The sequence below is a fragment of the Paroedura picta genome, chromosome 6 (genome assembly GCF_049243985.1).
Source record: "Paroedura picta isolate Pp20150507F chromosome 6, Ppicta_v3.0, whole genome shotgun sequence".
Lineage (NCBI taxonomy): Eukaryota > Metazoa > Chordata > Lepidosauria > Squamata > Gekkonidae > Paroedura > Paroedura picta.
The window spans coordinates 92,240,668-92,259,229 of NC_135374.1; the positions used below are offsets into that span (position 1 = coordinate 92,240,668).

Sequence of the window (18,562 nt, forward strand, 5' to 3'; positions counted from 1 at the left end):
TTTCTAATCATAATAAATTATTTATGCATCAACAATTACAGCATGACAAATCAAAATTATATTAAGTACAAGACAGTAACATGGATAAATCTGGAAACACCATTCTTTAGGAATATTAATTTTAATTCTTTAAATAGATTTAATAGTTCAACATTACTTTTGAAATAAACTAAACTTTATACAGTGGCTTGCAAAAGTATTCGCCTCCCTCTATGTTTGTCCTGTTTTGTCACATTACAACCTGGAACTAAGTTGGATTTATGGGGGAGAGGGATTTTCACAACATGCCTACCACATTGAAGGTGCAAGGTATTTTTTATTGTGACACAAACAGTACTCAAGACCTTTGCAAGCCAGTGTATAACACAGAAGATACATGTTTTGTGGCTGATATTAGACTAGAAAAATGTGCTGAAATTTTTATAGAAGTACCACAGGCACCATAAAATGCACAGTTCTCTGCAGTGAATGCAAAAGATGATCAAAAAAGGCACAGTTGTCAGTGATTAGTTTCATAGATTGCTTTCTGCTTTTAGAAAAATCCAATTTTGCAAAAGCAATTTAACACATATTTTTCCATGTTAATAACATGTTTTATGGGAAACGTTGCATTTTGTTTATTCAATGTACAGCTCCTAACTAAACAGAGAAACATAAAACTTTGTTTCCTGTGTAAGAAATGGAGTGACTACAGAGACAAGTTTACACAGAAGCCTCTGTAATAAACATATTCAAGAACTCAATCGTCTTTCTGATTTTGGTACACATTTCATAATGGCAGCTCTCCACAATGCTGGTGCAAGCAACAGGCTTAGAGTAGTCACACTCAATATAAGGAGATAGACCTGGAAACAGAGAATGAAAAGGGTTATCATTGATTAAAATGTCCACAGCAAGCATATCTGGCATAAAGCACTGGGATTACTTTAGAGTAGTATGAACCAAAGTAGTATGAAACATATTTATACATACATACTTGAATTTGTTGTCCACCCTCTGTCTGTGGACTCAGGGCAGATATGAGTTTACCTCAAACCAAATCAGACTGTTAAATCATTTAAATCCAGCCTTGGTTTCTAAATCTCAGGTTGAGAAAGACCTCAGTAGTTTTTAACCCTAGATTCCCATAAACTGAAGATGCTATGACTGCTATTCCTGAGTCCCCTCCCTCCCCAAATAATAGTATAATAAATGAATCACCTTTTGAAAATCTTGACACATTTTAGGCTATTCCTGCCTTTGAGCATTTTGGCCACACTACATTCAAATTCATCTCTGCATGCTTTTTTTGCACTAAGAATCAAATAAGAGTATTTTGAATGCAGCTCTTAGGATTGAGATAGGGATGGTCAGTGTCCGGATCAGGATCTGGATTGCAACTCTAATGTATTAGCTAAAGCTGATGTTCTGTCAGAACGGGCTAACAACTCTGATACTAGAGCACTCTCATTTCGCTGTGCCTTAATTTAAAAAAAACTGGGCTGTTATGGCCTGTCACCCCAAGCTCTTCTGGCTTTAGGTTAAGGAACATTCAAGGAAAGTTATAGATACTGAAAGGCAACATGACCTTAATACAGTTAAGGACCCTCATTTGAAAAAGATCTGCTTAATGAAAATGTCACAATCCCATACCTTTAAAATATCACTAACTCTGATTATAGAAGATTTTCTTTACTCTTACAATGCACTACCATCAGTTTATTCAAAACACTTCCAATTGCAGAACACATCTGCTTATGTAATGAAGGGCAAATAGAGACCACTGAACAGGTTCTTTTTGAATGCAAATACAATCACAATCACACACAAGTAAGTCCTTTAGCTTCAGTTTTGTCAGATTTTTCCTGTATTTTGAGGAAACAATGTCTCAAACTGATCTTGTCAGATACTCACAGATACTTTACAAGCAAGATTGCTGAATTTGCTTGGCTAACCAGCAGAGTATGAAAGAACTCGATTATGGGTACATAATATATTTTATCTATTTCCCCTCTAAACATTTTGTGGATTTTAATTAATGGGTGACTCTGTATAGTGTCTATATATAGTGTCTTTGAAAGCCCTCAAAAATTTTAATTTGGATTCTAATGTAGAAGATTGACTTGATTTTAATGCTTTTGTAGCACTGCTTTTAACTTCATATTTATTGGTCAATGATCAGGAATAAAGTTGACTTGACTAGTAAGTCTAACATAATATAACAGCAGCAGCAACATTATTTGTATAGCTCATCCTTTCCAGCTGGCTCAGTAAGAGACTTATAGTGTAGACTACCTACTGTTTGCTTCTACTAACAATATAGCTTCCATGCAAAACTAACGAACTTTTGAAAATATGGATATAATCAACTGATCAGCATCAACAAGATGACATTTGAAATCGCATAGCATGTGCAAGCATTTGCACTCCTTGGTCCTTAAAATTCAAATCCTTTATTTGATCTACTCAGATATTTTCATGTATATATTTAATTCTGAACCAGATCCCAGAGCCAGGTACAGGAAGAGATAATATTTCTGTAAGTTTGTGAAGGAACAACCCAGTTTGCAGAAAACTGTAAACAATAAAAATAAAAGTTGGTAAAAGAAGATTTAAAAGTTTTAAAATGCTGATATCTTATGACCTCAAGAGATCTCGGGAGCCATTCTAGATTGCCTAGATAAATTTCAGATGTGGGAGCTGCCTGAGTAAACCCAGATGGATGCAGCAGTTTGCATACTGAAGCTTGAGGTCAGTAGGAGAAAAAAAGGAAGCTCAGGGGGGCAAAGAAAAGCGGAACAAAAGGAAAGGGAGAAGGTCGATGGAATAAAGAAAGCAGGGAAAGGCAAAGGACTGCAAACGGGAGTGAGGGAATGTCTGCTGGAGAAAAGAGACAGTATCCCAACTCTTCTGCAGGTGAAAAAGAAGTAGCTCAGCTAAAATTAGCTGGAAATAAGAGAGAAAATTCGTCTTTTGAATTCCACTTAAGCTTACTATGGGGGAAGCGTTAAAATTAGGTACATTTAAAAATATTTTCTCAAAGTATTAAAAAAAATTCTTAATAGCATCAAAACTCACCTCTCGAGAAATTATCCCTGCTCTGCGTGCTCTACTACCCAAGACAAAGGAAAACTCACTGACTTGAGCCAAACCTGCAGATACAATCCATTTGATGTACTGGCTACTCTTTGGAAGAATCAGAGAAAGGACAAGTACTGCCAGGAAAAACTTTGAGAGAGAGTTTGTTTTTAGACATACAGTAGAAAAACACAGGCAAGTTAACATTTAAAAAAAGAAGCACAAGGAATCACATCAGCCAATTAATGATAGGAGGTTTTGGGTTTTTGCAACAGCAACTAAAAACTTTATCCTATTATTTCTTACTGCTGCAACACACATGGGGGACAGGAGTTTCCCTAGATTAATCAAGCCAAACCAGAAATTAATGATTTGGTGTGTGTTGCACAAAGTATAATATAATGCATTTCAGGGTGTGTGTTTTTGTGAGAACCCATATATTTTATCTGGTAAAAATGTACATGTTTATGTGAAAAAAGGAAAACAGCCAAGTGACTTGTGTTGTAGCCACTATTATTTGAGTTAAGGATGGCTTATGCTATGTAACCTTGACACAGGATAGAAAATATTTTTATCAAAAGAGCTAACCAAATACAATGTTTCATACCATCACTATAAATAAAAAAAATCATGTGGCAGTGATGTAGTGCTGCACATTGGGTGGATCTTCCTCTTTCCAGGGTAAATTCCCCCCCTCTGGCCAGCTGATCAACAGTGGGGATGCAGGGTCTGTCAGTGGGGGACCCCTGACTCCATGGTGGAAGGAGGGGGGCGTCAGGCAGTCCTACTGCTACACACCAACCCAGCCACCCACTTGATATGTAACATGGTACATCAATTATACATTTAATACTTAGATTTACTGTAAGATACTCAAACATATACCTTCATTATTACAACTGAAAGTGTAAGGAACAACAGGACTGTGAGTTCATAAATGACAAATGTAGGAAAAACATGAAGACCTGCAAGAGAAAAGGGGGGGGACAGTTCTTACTTTAGTCTTGTCTTTTGAGTATTAAAATATTTAAGAATGCAATGATAAAATGTTATTTATGTTAAACATGAAAAGTCTAGTATGTCAAAAGGTTTTAATGGCTTCATTCTGCTACATTAAGAGATGTGATCATTTTTATTTCATTTATATCCTCAATTTGATCCTCCAGCAACCCTGTAGCTGGCCCAAGGTCACTCATATAATTTACATGTAGGTATTTGAACCAGAGCCTTCCAGGTTCCAGTCAAATACTCTAGCCAAGATGTGAATGCCTAGAGCAAAATACGGGGGGAAGAGGAGGTAAAGCCCCTCTCCCTGCCTTAATCATCCAACCAGTTGAGGAACAACTGGAAACTGGAGCTGGGGATGAGGAAAAATCTTATTGAATATTTTATCATTCAAACCAGTGAATGAAATACAGCAGTGTTCTAAAATTAGGATAGTTAAAAACATTTTTTGTATTTTTAACATGCTTGGTATTCAGTGCAGAATGAGGGTATGTGAGGAAAAATGAAATGTTTTCTGAGGTACTTTCTGAGTGGCTTCTGCCACTCATCTTCTTTATAGCCTAGAGGCAATTGCTAAATTCCTCATTCTCTTACTTCAGGGCCAACTGTTTTGTAGTTCATATATACATGTGGGCATTATGCACCATGCAACATCACATTTTGTTATCTAACGGCACCTAAGTAAAATTAAAGTGAAGGCAGAAAGTACTGCCTTTGCTCTGAACAAACACTGAATAAATTCTTTGGGATTATTTATAACCCCCAAATATCAACAACAGGGGGGAAATGTTTCACAGGGAGTAAAAACCTAAGCCTATTGAATCTGAACTCATCCCTATTAAAAATAGTATTGCTACAGCCAGTTCAAATGCTGTAAACCTCAAGGCTCGATTTAAACATGATTTTAATGGGATAAAAGCAATTAACCTTGCGACTTTCATTTAAACTGGGCTGTCATCCATGCAAAAGCAACTCTACCTATTCACAGAGACTGGTGGTCCAGGTGGGTAGTGTGCTGGTGTTTTAAGCACACATAACTGTTTTGAATAGGTAGCAGCCCTGGCTTAAATGAGACTGTGTGTGAGCATGAAATCCCAAAGGTAAGTTCATTTGCCTTGCCAGCATCATACCTAATAAAGTATTTTATCCAAGATTCAAAGTCTTCTTAGTGATGACTGTTATCACACTTCATTGGTTTATTAAACCACCAGCACTTTTAAGGATATGATGTTGGCCAAGAATTTCTTTTAAGTGGTAGAATAAAGAATAATTTAGATATTTGCTCCAGCACTGAAATCTGGGAAGTTGCCAAGCACATTAGCTCCTGCAACAGTGGATTGCAAGGCCTTCACAGGACAAAACATTTGCTTCCTCTTGTTTCCTGCAGCCTCACATTTTCCATCTTCTGCATCAAGTGAAATAAAAATAATTTATGTTTGAATATACCATGTTTGGATATTTCAGGTAACCAAGGAAGAAAATTAACATGTACAAGAATGGAGAGGCTCGTGTCAATTTCTGTTCTTCTGTGAAGGAAGAGACTTGCAAGCCCTTCCCTATTTCTCCTGACTGGACCTTGGGAGGCCAGAAACACCCAGCTGCTACTTCAAGTCTCTTTTTAGAAATGCACCCTCTTCCCCTTGATCCTCAGTGGTGCCAGTTACAAACTGAGTAACAACCAACGATTCTTGGGAGTATCTCCTGCCAGACAGGAGTACCTCCATACAGTAGTATCTCCTTCTAACACTCTATACCTATGCTGCTGTTTAGAGGCCCCACCTAGTTGCCCTGTATCCCACAGAATTTGTACAAGCAAGTATACGGGCAATTTATCACAACTTGGCCCGTTAAAGCTATCCAGGCAAGGTAAAACTTCTCTACTGCCCCTCCCATTATTACATTTCAGAACGCAGGACTAAAAAGGCATGGTGAGTGCTCAGAGGTTTCCAAATATAAGGAAGTTTAATAAGTGAATGAAGGAATGCATGTTATGTTTGTGCTTAGCAAGGGAACAAAGAAAAGGTGAACACACACAGTCCTCTCTCCCTTCTACAGGTACTTCCTGGATGATGTTTGATGAAAGATAGGCAGGCTTTACTTTAAGTTACAGTTCAAATTCACCATTATCTTAGATCTCCAGGAAGGGACTCTTCTCCATTATCCTCTGCTTCATGGAAAAGATGGAGTTCCTTGGAGAAAGTTTGTTCACCATGGCTTATTGCCCATCCTAAGAGCTACCCCAAATGGAAGAAACCCCTCTATCTCATGTCCAAAATTTTTATTTCTAACCCCCCCCCTTTGGGATTGCCTTTCTGTCCAAAAAGAAGAGTTCTCGTATCACTTCAGTCTTTCCAGCTTTACGGTTCTAGGTGTGACTTAGTGGCAGGGAGTGATGCAGTAATCCATTGGCATGACTAAGAGCTTTAGTGTCCTTGGCGCCTATCTCCAACCCCTCTTCTTTCTGCCAGCAATCATTCTGCAGCAGGGCTACAGGCAGAGAACAATCACAATAATTGACACATTGAGGTGAATTCTTTGGTGAAAGTATTTTTTTTTGCACCCCCAATTTTCTGATCACAATAGCTCAAGTTTAGGTATTTTAATATAGTCATACAGGGGGATATAATTTAAATGTGTGATAGTTTAACCAAACTGCCAGTATTCTGTTCTCTCAAGAGAAGCAGATGCCAAAGATTGTCAGGCTCACAAAAGTAGCAGCAGTTTTTTTTATCCCTTTGTCTTTCCATCAGCTTCTTCCCAAGCATATCACAGACTGACCTGCAATATCCCGGTTTCAAAAGCAACCTGGCATCAGTCAAAGGGGCTTCCATTAAAGAAAAGCATGCTTAACAGCCCCTTCAGTTCCTTGTTACCCGAGTAACCGTAGAGTTCACGAACATTTTGTGCCATCACAACACCAGACTCAACTGCTTCCAAGGTGTTCTGCTTCCCTAGCAAAATACAGAACATACCCTCTTTCTTCTTTGTCTAGTAATGAAATTAAGCATCACTGCAACAATTACCTATTGAGGCAAAGAATATGATGGCAAGGAAGTCACGTATTGGTTCAATGCAGGACATGATCTCTTCAGTAACCATGTGACCCTGAGAAGAAATAAGTGCTCCTGCTAGAAAGCATCCCAGTTCCATTGAGACATCTAATAAATCTGTAGTCTGTTTGGAGAGGGGAAAGAAAAAGAGAAGATAGGTTTCTGGATGACAGCTTGCTTCAGTTAACTCCTTGCATGAAAATGCAAGGTCATACTTAAATTTTACATACTTAAATCTTATGAACAGCACAGAGACCAGGGGTGTTCAGTTCACTGTAGAATGTTGTCTCATCAGAAACACCAATGTCCTTAATCCTTACACAACAATTTATCACCTGTTGGAAGTGGCTCATTACGAGTCTTACTGAATCATTCATCCATTTGACTTGACCTTGCTTTCATGCCTTCTCTGCATAACATAATGCACCTTACTTCACAGTACTTCTTCCCATTCCTCGTCCTTTTTTGCTTTGTAGGTAACTTCTGCCCACTGAAGTTCACATTTCATGCATTTAAAGAAGTGAACTCTGGTGCCACAAAAGTTTGTGCCCAATAACTTAAAGGTGCTACCAAAAAAACTCTGGATTATGAACACATTTAGAAGAAGAGTTGGGTTTTATATACAGTTTTTCTCTACCAGGAGTCTCAAAGCAGCTTACAATCACCTTCCCCTTCCTCTTCCCGCAACAGGCACTCTGTGAGGTAGATGTGGCTGAGTAAGGCCTGATGTTACCGGTCTAGGAGAACAGCCCAAGGTCACCCAGCTGGCTGTGTGTGGAGGAGTCGGGAATCAAACCCATCTCGTCAGATTAGAAGCCGCCACTCTAAACCACTACACCAAGCTGATTTTATTTATTCATATAAAAATAAAACCTACTGCACTGACACTGAAACCCAGCATTCTCTCTGTTATACTTTGTTGGCTCTCCCTTTGAACACAAAGAAAACTGTTTCTTTATAAATTCACTTTGGACAGAGATGCAAGGCTCTAACTGTGAGGGGTCCAGGTCTCAAATCAATGTTTTATCTGGTAGATGCCGTTGCAGTGTGGACTTTCTAGAGGTTGCTTGTCAGCCACTGTGAGAACAGAAGGCTAAACTAGATGGGCCTTTGGTCTGATTTCAGCATGGCTCTTAGGCTCTTATCATTCTCAAAACCTATATGTCACTTTTATATTAATACAAAATGGTCTACTTTTAGAAAGCTGTTTTACAGTCTGAAATAGAAACAAAAACAACTGTAAGGTACTTCAGCGAGTAATATTTATTGTGGAGTAAGAATTTACTGGTTCTAAGCAGATTAGTAAAATAAAGAAAGAGCTAGACTCCATTTGAATGGCTGTGAAGATCTATCATAGATACCTACAAGAGTTCTAGGTTCAGAAAGTAATTGCATTCCAAGGTCATGTGATGCAATGTATACTACTCAGAGGAAAAGGAGTTTCTTTACAATTTTTTTACAAAATGATTATGAAGCACACAAAAGACTGAAAAATCTAATTAAACATGGGAATGCTGGCTATAAACTTGCAAAGGATGAATAGTCTATATGAAACCTTAGAGAGATAATAGCTGGCTATAGATAGCAAGTCTAGGAGTGGCAAATTAAATTTTTGGTGAGATATGGTATCCTTAAAGCTTGTTGCTATAGACTGTCATAATGGACAGGAAAAAAAACCTTACTGCTTTTTGATCATTACCAGCTTGGTGTAGTGGTTAAGAGTAGTGACTTCTTATCTGGTGAGCCAGGCTTGATTCCCCGCTCCTCCACATACAGCCTGCTGGGTGACCTTGGGCTCACCACAGCACTGATAAAGCTGTTCTGACTGAGTAGTAATATCAGGGCTCTCTCAGCCTCATCTACCTCACAGGGTGTCTGTTGCGGGGAGAGAAAAGGGAAGGCGATTGTAAGCCACTTTGAGACTCCTTTTGGTAGAGAAAAGTGGCATATAAAAACTAACTTTTCTTCTTCTTATGTCTATTTATGCCCTTACAGGGAAAAAAAAAAGATTTCATTGGGCTATGTACATAAACAAAAATCACTCTTGGCCAATAATAACTTTCATTGTATTAGAAGATCCAGATGAATGAGCTCTAACCAAAATTGTTGGGGACACAACACCATTACTGCAGCAAAAACAGAGACAGCACTGAGTGCGGGTTTGTGTAGGTCTAGGTTCTAGGTTTAATTTCCGTTTGGTAGCCCATTGCTTCCAGGGCAGGGGAAGAAATACAGTCCAAAAGAAGTTTATGTTGGAATAAAAAATTGTTCATCTTTACAGTTCCTCTAGACTCATATTTATTTAAACAAAAATAGACATTTAGCCAAAGTTTTGTGAGGAAGTTTATCATTTTTCAGGATGTACTACAGGATCCTTGACCCCTGAAGGCTAGAGTAAGTTTAGCCAAGAGCAGCTGGTTTACAAGTAGTGTTCAGTTGTTTTCTTCCTTGACCTGCCCTGTAATTCCTATTGCCAAAGGGCATACATGAGAAAAATCTCTTTTACACTCCTGATTTCCATTTCACTATTAACACGTGCAGACCACATCAATTCCTCTGAACGGAAGCAACTACTAATATGAAGAAATCAATGGATGAGTATTTCAGTTCCCCGAGACATTGTGTAATACTACCAGGGAAAAGGGTTTTTTTTAATCAGCAAAAAATGAGACAGCAAATTTTATACTACGTATAGCTAGCTCAATGCTTAAAAGCAATTCTTTACACTATTCATTGTGCTATGCCCAATCATTAACAATGTCTAATCTTGCTAATTTCAGTGGGTTTAGACTGGCATGGCTGGGCAGAAGGTTGCACTGGTAAGCCCCACCACTGGTGAAGTGGTCTCTAGCCTATAATTGCTTATTCTACAACAAACAGATCAGTCTTTTACCTGTCATAAGACTGGGAGTTGCTTTTAACAATGTAACACAGGGATGTATATACACAAGAGCATCTTACAATGCCAGTGTCACTTTCTGATCATTTTTGAAACCCAATCAAATGCAGAACCCAGCCATGAACTCAGATGTTGTAGCATTTACTGCTGTCATTAGTTCAAGGAGCCTTTTAAAACCACAAAAGCTTTAAAAGCAAAGTGCACCAGGTAACTGCTGCCAAGTACATGTTATACGAACAGAACAATGTGAAGGTTTTAGAAGGGTGTGTGGGATGTTCCCCTATTCATAAAACTCAGTTTTCTGTTGCTAACACTCAATTAACACATAATTTATTGATGATATGGATTTATGAGTCTTCACAATCCCAACCAGAAAACCTGGCTTTCTTTTCACTGATAACACCCATATATAACGCCCAACACTACCTTTCCCCTTTAAAAAGTACCCTACGTACATATCAATAAATAGTTTTTGAAAAAAATTACCATTAACATAAAAAACATAAAAGCGGATATTCCTAGAACTAGGATTTCTTTATTTCCTTTGCTTTCAACATGCAACTTGCGGTAGTATGGACCTATTAGATAAGTCTTTAAAACAAGACACATAAAGAAGACAGCAGCCAAAGAAAAGAGAATTTGTCCAACCAGTGTCAATATTCTCAGTATTTCCTTGATAATGCTGTAAAAGAGGAAAAACAAGTCAGTTTTAGTCTTGTAAAATGATTTCTTCCCGAATTTTTAAAATTTTTATAATCAAAAAACTCAATTACAACATGCTGTTTATTTTATGTATATAAACCAGAGTGATGCTTATATATGTACAAATGGTAGCACAAGTGTACAAATGCACCAGGTTCTTGGTCAACCTCTACTCAGGAATGTCCAGGCTAAATTGAAGGGGCTACACCTCGGGGGGGGGGGGTAGGGTTAAGATTAGAGTGAAAAGGAAACTGACTAGCACTGTAACAGTAAACAGAGTTACACCCTTCCAAATACAGTTACATCTACAAATTTAAATGGGTGTAATTCTGGTTAGGATCTCACTGTCAAACTCCCAGTACATTTAGTGGCTGCAATGCAAGTGCATCTCTGTACACCACACAGTGGATATTGGTTAAAATGTTTAAAAGCTGGGAAGCTCTTTAATACAGCAAAACAAAATCATCACATGTACTGCCCTAAGATCCTTGAAGGACAGGAGAACAGACAAGAAAAGTGAAGTAAAAACCACACTGATGAACTTTGTTACCTGGAATGCGTGCCAACTCCAGCTTGAATAAGTGTTGGCAGAATAGCTATAAACAAGCCAAGCTGTACATCCTGCATTATCAACATACCAAGTAGAACGCTGCTATAATCAATATCACCTGTTTTACACAACAACCAAAAATTAAATTAGTACATCTGTACAGATTCAACAGCAATACTTTAGCAATAAGGATCAACACTTACTGAAGACTGAACTGTTGATCAACTGCTCACTGTGAATGTATGTTCATTTCAGCTCATTTCAGATTGGCATGCATTCAGTGATACGGCTATTTTTCCAAACACGTGCTTCGAAAATTTTATATGTACAATTTGTTTAATCAGTCCAAGTAACTGTAAAGGCAAAGGTATCCCCTGTGCAAGCACCGAATCATGTCTGACCCTTGGCGTGACGCCCTCTAGCATTTTCTTGGCAGACTCAATACGGGGTGGTTTGTCAGTGCCTTCCCCAGTCATTACCATTTACCCCCCAGCAAGCTGGGTACTCATTTTACCGACCTCGGAAGGATGGAAGGCTGAATCAATCTTGAGCTGGCTGCTGGGATTGAACTCCCAGCCTCATGGGCAGACAGCTTCAGACAGCATAACTGCTGCCTTACCACTCTGCGCCACAAGAGGCTCTTAAGTAACTGTATACTGTAGTAAACAGTTCTAAAGAATGAAACTATTAAGAATAGAGGCAATATCTGAAAATGAAGCCATCTGCCTCCTAGGGGGTCTGGGAAAAAGCAGCTACATTGTGGTTGTTAAGGTAACAGCCAGAGTTCTTGCAGTTAGGAACTTTCAGCCCAACTTGTATATTATATATATTTGTGCAATCTGGAAATTCTCTTTGCAACATGTGTGAAGCTTTTTTTCATCCTACTAATGAAATTTGTGCTAAAGTGAAGGTAGGAACAATTTCTACTGGTAAAGGCAACATGCAGTTTTAACTCTCAGGACACAAACTGATTTGCAAAATGTTGGAGACCGAGTTCCCACAAAGACTGCATTAAGTTTAACTTCTAGGCATCAGTAGTGCACATGACTCTTAAGATGTACAAGCTATATCATGGGAAAAAGCAATGCTTGCACTCATATCCTAGGTCCTAGGACATGATCTCTAGCTCCAGTACCAAAGCCACTTCTATGTACATGAACTACATAAAGAACTACCCTTCTACAACCAAAGACACTTTTTAAAAAAAGGCTAATTGTTTTTACTCTTATGTGGACACTCAGTATGCGATAAACATTCTAATTCAGAAGTAAAGCTGCAATTACCTTCCTTATCTCCTCGAGAACTCCCTGCTAGGAATCTGGATACTAATGGTGTGCTTGATAATGATAAACAAGTAGCAATGAAAACAATCTGAGTTGCTCTAATTTGCAGGAAGTGTCCCCACAGTAAGCCGAATGCAATCATCAACAAAGTCATGTAACAGGGTCCTTGCAATGATATCTTCCATACCTTTGAGAATAAATAGTCACTTAGACTAGCACAATACAATAAGCATTAGCACGTTAATGATTTTCAGTTTAACACTGAAGTTTAATGCAATTCTGGTAGTCCAAATTCAGAGAAAGCAGGAGCTGCTCAAATTAACTGATTTTTTCAATGTCAGAGCTTCTAGAACTCAGACATATTAAACACTGTGAATATCAAGAAAGGGAGGGGGAATTGGCTATGATAATTTTTTTTCATCATCATTCAAATACATCCTAGGAGCTCAAAAATTTATAACTGACTAATCCAGCCCACGTTATTTAAAACTAGGCCAAAAAAAAAGTACCAGGGGATCTTCTGGAAGGAGACTAATCAACAACAACAAAACCCTATACTATTAAGTATGTGGTTAACTTGCCTTTCCATTTTAACCTCCAATATATGATCACCTGATATTCATAATCATTCTTTAGTATTTTAAGTGCTACAACTATTTGGGCTTCTTTGTTATAGAAAAAAAGACATCTATGGATTCAAGCATAAATGCTTGGGTGCATAGTTGGGGTCTCAGAACCTTGGAATTATTGCACCACTCAGCTGTATCTGTTAACAACTCACCCAAATCTTTGGCTGAGTGTTTGGAGGCTATGACAAAATGGCTTCAACAAAGCTGCCTGAAGCCTAACACTCTCGAGATGGAGGTCTCATGGCTGGGAAGGAAGAGCACAGAAGGATGCCTTCCTTGACGGAGTGCAATTGAAAACTGCACATACCATCAAGAATCTGGGAGTGATGCCTTCCTTACCACAGAGGCACACACCTGTCAGAAAGGTAACTCGGCAGGTGCTTTTCCATCTACATCAGGTGAAGCTACTATCTAGTCCCAGTGATCCATGCGATGGTCATCTCCAGGCTAGATTTCTGTAATGTGCTCTACATAGGTGTTTCCTTGACCCTGATCTAGAAACAACTGGCACAGAATGCAGCTGCCAGGGTCCTCATGAGGGCCCTGGAGGCAGCCCATATTTAGCCAGCTCTCCATCATCTACACTGGCTACCAGTTGAATTCTGGACTGAGGTGTTGGTTTTAACTTTGAAGGCCATAGACAGTCCAGGCCCTATGTGCCTAAGGGAGTGCCTCTCCAAACATGCCCCCCAAAGAGCACTACAATCAGCACATTCCAACTTGTTCATGATCCCTGGACCCAAAGAAGTGCACTTGGCCTCAACCAGAGACAGGACCTTCTTGGCCCTGGCTCCATCCTGATAGAACAAGCTGCCAGCAGAGGTCAGGGGCCTTTCAGAGTTGTCAATATAATAGATATTTTGATGCTCAGAAATTTGTCAAGTTAAAGAACATATTGCGGAGCGATACCTTTCTTAATCTTTCAGGAGAAAACTCCAGGCCAACCAGAAACAAAGTGAAGAATACACCAAATTCGCCCAATGTCTCAATCTGTACAATTGACTGGGGGGGAAAAACATCAGTAAGTTATAGTCCTCTTTTACTGTATTGTTTCACTGTATCAACTTCTATACAAATGAGACCCAGAAGCCTAACCATGATGTACACTTCACTCACCTTGTTAAACACAAACACAAACTGCTACAAAGAGTAGCATTACCTCAGAGAGAAAATAAAACAAATCATGCTGGATGTGAGGTAGAAGATGGGAAAGAAACTAACCAATGTAAGGTATATGCAGGAGAAAAATAATGGGGGAAAACTTGTATAAAGAACTTTGGGTTTGTGGCAAGAGACTATCATAAAGATTGTGACAAGGACTAATGGGCCATGATCCAGGAGTATGGCATACAAGAGGAGGCTTTGCTGCACCTCCAGAGCTCTGAGTGAGCTGGGGCTCTGGCAGTCATGATTAATCCTCACTAAAGCCCATGGGGAATACCTTGTTAATGCAGAGCTCCGTGTATGTTAGCAGTCTCTGAACTGCGGGGAAACTGTCTAAACATTTGTTTCTGACTCGTGAACATTTTCCTGTTAGGTATTAAAAGACATTGGTACATTTTTCATTTTACACTTGGGACAAACCAGCCACTTTATTCCTGCTGCAGAAAACGATATAATACAGCTAAAGTTATTTCCCATTGAAATATAGCAACAATTTATTTTTAGGGGGAAATATCAATCACATTGCACAACTTGCATGAAAATAATAAAATCTGATGTATGGTGCTGTTACCTAAATCCTTCAGTAGCTTAGTTTTCACACACATTCTTTTCTCATTTGTTCAACACACATTATAAACACTGAATCCTCACATAAATAGACTTCTCTTACCTTAATGCTGTTCAGTCCTGATGGTCCCAAAAGTACTCCACAAATAATGTACCCAAACATAGTAGGCAGTCCTATTGTTGTGCACAGCCAGCCACACGGCAAAGATAGCATTCCTATGGTCACAATATCCTAATGAATAAAATTAAAACACTAATTCATTCAACACATGCATACGTACAAACAGTGTTAAAACAGGAGTGAAGGAGATACACATCCTGGATAGAGAGCGGGGTCACACCATCAGTTACCAACCATTTACTAGGCCTCCTGAGTTCTGAGAGGCTTGCACATTGTTTTTTTTTTGGGGGGGGAGGGGTTGTATAGGTGCCACAACTTGCTCATTTCACTCAGAACAAATAGCTCATGGTGTGAGAGCACTTAAGGTGTGGGCCATGTTCTTTCTCAGGTTTAGTGTGACAATATTCTTCTCAGTGAACAGAGTAGTGAATGTCATGGTTAAAATGTGATAACATTTTTAAATGATACTCAAATTCATGATTAGGTACCAGTCAGAGCAGGCCTGACAGCACTCTGTAACCATATTGTAACGGTTGTGCAAACATAGTCTCGCCCAGAAGTTGTTCACACAGAAGCTCCCCTGTGGTTGACCTCTTCTCTAACCTTATGGATTCCCCCCTCAAACCAAAAACAAACAGAAAAACTCCCAAAGACAGCAGGGTATCCTGATTATTTGTTCCTACTGAAGCCTATGAAGCACTTTTGACCAGGAGATAATTGAAGCCACAGGGTGTTTCATGCAGATGTTATATATGGTGCCATTTTTATTATCAGACCTTAGATTTCACAACTATGTAGAAATAATGGAACTGTCAAAAGGTTAATTTATTTAATGGTGAAGATGTCCTAGCTATTAGTTATCCCTCAGTAAAGAAGTAGAAGGCAATAAAATTGTTTTTTATACCCCGTTTTTCACTGTCCAATGGAGTATCAAAACAGCTTACGATGGTCTTCCCTTCCTCTCCCCATAACCAACACCCTGTGAGGTAAGTGAGGCTGAGAGAGCCCTGACAGGACTGCTCTGTGAGAACAGCACTGTCAGGGCTGTGACAAGCCCAAGGTCACTCAGCTGACTGTATGCAGAGGAGTGGGTAATCAAATCCAGCTCACCAAATTAGAAGCCACTGCTCTTAACCACTATTCCACACTGAATCGACATCTCACACATTACTTTAAAAAAATACAAAGATACAAAGGCCAAAGTATAACCAAGATGTTTTAAGGTCAACTTGGCCCTAAGGAAGCGCGCCTGGCCCCAACCTGGTGGAATGAGCTCCCCAGGAAAGTTGAGGGCCCTGAAAGAGCTATCACAGTTCCGCAGGGCCTGCAAAATGGAGCTCTTCCACCAGGTCTTTGGCTGCGGCCAGTGCTAGCGATAGGAATATTATGGCCCCTCCTTAGGCTCAGTGTATTACATCTACACCCCCCACCTCTAAGGAGGTTTGCTTGAGGAATTTCCAGGCCGCCAAGCTTCTGTGGTCATGGAGGGCTGAGAGTCCTGGGTATAATGGGTTTTATGTGGGGATCTTATGAGGGGGGGTTATGTTGTAAGTTGCTGCGAGTCTTCGGAAAGCAGTGGCATATAAGCTTAATAATAATACACCATTTATGTACATAGCTACAATCAAGAGACAACATCTTCCTGCTGAGTATATTGTCATTAGCAACTCCAAATGTATTGCATAGTCATGTCTGATTTCTATGCTTACAGCTAAGAAGGCTCTCCCAAAAATGTTCAGGAAGGGAATAGGGTACTGAACCATGTAGCATTTAATGCAAATTGTATCACTAAATTCCCAGAGAATTAGAACAGGCTCAGGTATGTTTCACACATTTAACTAAATCAATTTAAGACCCCCCAGACAAGACAATCTGCCATTTGTCTGTTTCTGAAAGATCAGCAAGTAGGCAGAACCACAATCTTAAAACAAGTCTGTTATAGTTGCTCAAAGTGGGTACTCAGTTCTTTTGATAACAATTTACCTTTATAAAATGGTGATCAGCGCGTGGAATGGTTGAGTCTCTGGGCTTGGTAAGTATGTACTGGTTGTTTTGGGAGTCAATAAGCATGCTTAGCCCTAAATCATCTTCCACTTCTCTTTTTGAAATATTTCTTTTTGTGTCTGTCTCATCCTCTTCCACTCTTAAAACAGCTTCAAAATTAACCCCTCTCACCTATGAAGGAAGCAAAGAATTTTCAATACGCTTTTTTTGTTCCAGCACTTCAAAGAAGAAAAGAATTTCAAAAATTATTGATGTCTAGACTGGATTTTACTCTGGAACTTAAAAGATGTAGTAATACCAATCTCTACTGTACTGTGTCTCCAAACCCACTATAGTTTAACAATTCAGTTTAAATAAATTCAGTTATATTGTTGTGAACTGTATGCTAGCAAACGACAACCTCTACGTTGCTGTTCTGGAACTTAAATCATATAGCTTTGATGCTTTAATTTCTACACTTGCCTCTTTCTTCTTACTTCTGAAAGCAGACTTTCAACTGCATTCTTGGCTTCCTTCCCTTCCAAGTCATTTTAAAAAATCAAGATGTATTTCCTTACAAAAACATTTACTTTTCCGCTAAACTGACACTGATAGTCAACGGAAGAACAGAAGAGGCTTTTCAAGAACAATGGAGCCCTTACCTGAACTATCTAAGAAAATAATACAAAAGGGGATTGAAACGGGGAACTAAATGTATTAAATGAAGAGCATAACCTTTCTTTTTTCTGTATTAATAATGTAGATTACATGTATTCTATTATCTTTAATCTTGGAAAATAAAAATAAAAATCTTTAAAAAAAAATAGAAACATTTACTTTTCCCAGAGTATTTCTTCTGCAAATACCCTACTCAGCTTTAAATGTTTTTACACCTACCCAGTTGATAAGATTACTTTAAAAATTGATACATAGGTACTATTTCCAAATAGTTCACAAAACCCATCACTCCATAGACTTACTGACTTGTTGTCATCAAAAGCATGCTCTTCTATTTCCTCTTCCAGCCTATCAGCTGCTTTTCTAACATCTTCAAGAATTTCATCAAGAATAGACAGACTCTTATTTTGATGCTGCATGTTTTTCAGGGCTTCGACTTGATGCTTTTCTGCTGCTAGAAGTTCAACATATTCTGTTTCTTCCTGTTAGAAATTTAAGATGCCAAGTTTTTTTTCCAGTTCACTAGCATAAGGTCACTATCTCATTGAAACGTTCTGATAAATTAGAGAAGTTCATACTTTTGAAACAAGACGCAAACCAAATGTTTTTGTAAAATATCTGTTTATTGTCCTTGAACCCCTTTTTAGACATAGCATCTCAAAAGAATTGAACTATTCAATTTTTTAAAGGCAACTAAATCGAGAAGGAGTAACTAATAAAATGGATGGAGAATGGGGATGGAGAATATTCATATCACCAGCTGCTGCTGCTGCTGTTTATCAACTATATAATGATGATATTATACCTTTTCTTGAGATGATGAGGGTGGCTTACATACATCTATTCTTTTTTACTATCCTATGAGGTAGAATAG

The 18,562-nt window shown here is 38.7% G+C and overlaps 2 protein-coding genes across 6 annotated transcripts in view; both read right to left on the reverse strand.

Moving 5' to 3' along the window:
- Positions 1 to 18,562, reverse strand: part of TFDP1 (transcription factor Dp-1) — a 94,733-nt gene that overhangs the window by 37,611 nt on the left and 38,560 nt on the right. The gene's annotated exons all lie outside the window — the stretch shown is intronic.
- SLC9D1 (solute carrier family 9 member D1) overlaps positions 1 to 18,562 on the reverse strand; it is a 23,920-nt gene continuing 5,358 nt past the window's right edge. For 4 of the 5 annotated variants that reach the window (XM_077343678.1, XM_077343675.1, XM_077343674.1 and 1 more), the window contains exons 3-13: positions 17,991 to 18,170; positions 17,011 to 17,202; positions 15,010 to 15,138; positions 14,085 to 14,177; positions 12,547 to 12,733; positions 11,264 to 11,381; positions 10,498 to 10,693; positions 7,086 to 7,236; positions 3,943 to 4,022; positions 3,058 to 3,207; positions 1 to 845 (exon numbers count right to left, since the gene is read on the reverse strand). In XM_077343678.1, coding sequence (XP_077199793.1) covers positions 732 to 845; positions 3,058 to 3,207; positions 3,943 to 4,022; positions 7,086 to 7,236; positions 10,498 to 10,693; positions 11,264 to 11,381; positions 12,547 to 12,733; positions 14,085 to 14,177; positions 15,010 to 15,138; positions 17,011 to 17,202; positions 17,991 to 18,170 — 1,590 coding nt within the window. In that variant the 3' untranslated portion in view covers positions 1 to 731. Of the gene's footprint in view, positions 846 to 3,057; positions 3,208 to 3,942; positions 4,023 to 5,192; positions 5,468 to 7,085; positions 7,237 to 10,497; positions 10,694 to 11,263; positions 11,382 to 12,546; positions 12,734 to 14,084; positions 14,178 to 15,009; positions 15,139 to 17,010; positions 17,203 to 17,990; positions 18,171 to 18,562 lie in introns of those variants that run through there. The other variant, XR_013232117.1, reaches the window with a different exon arrangement.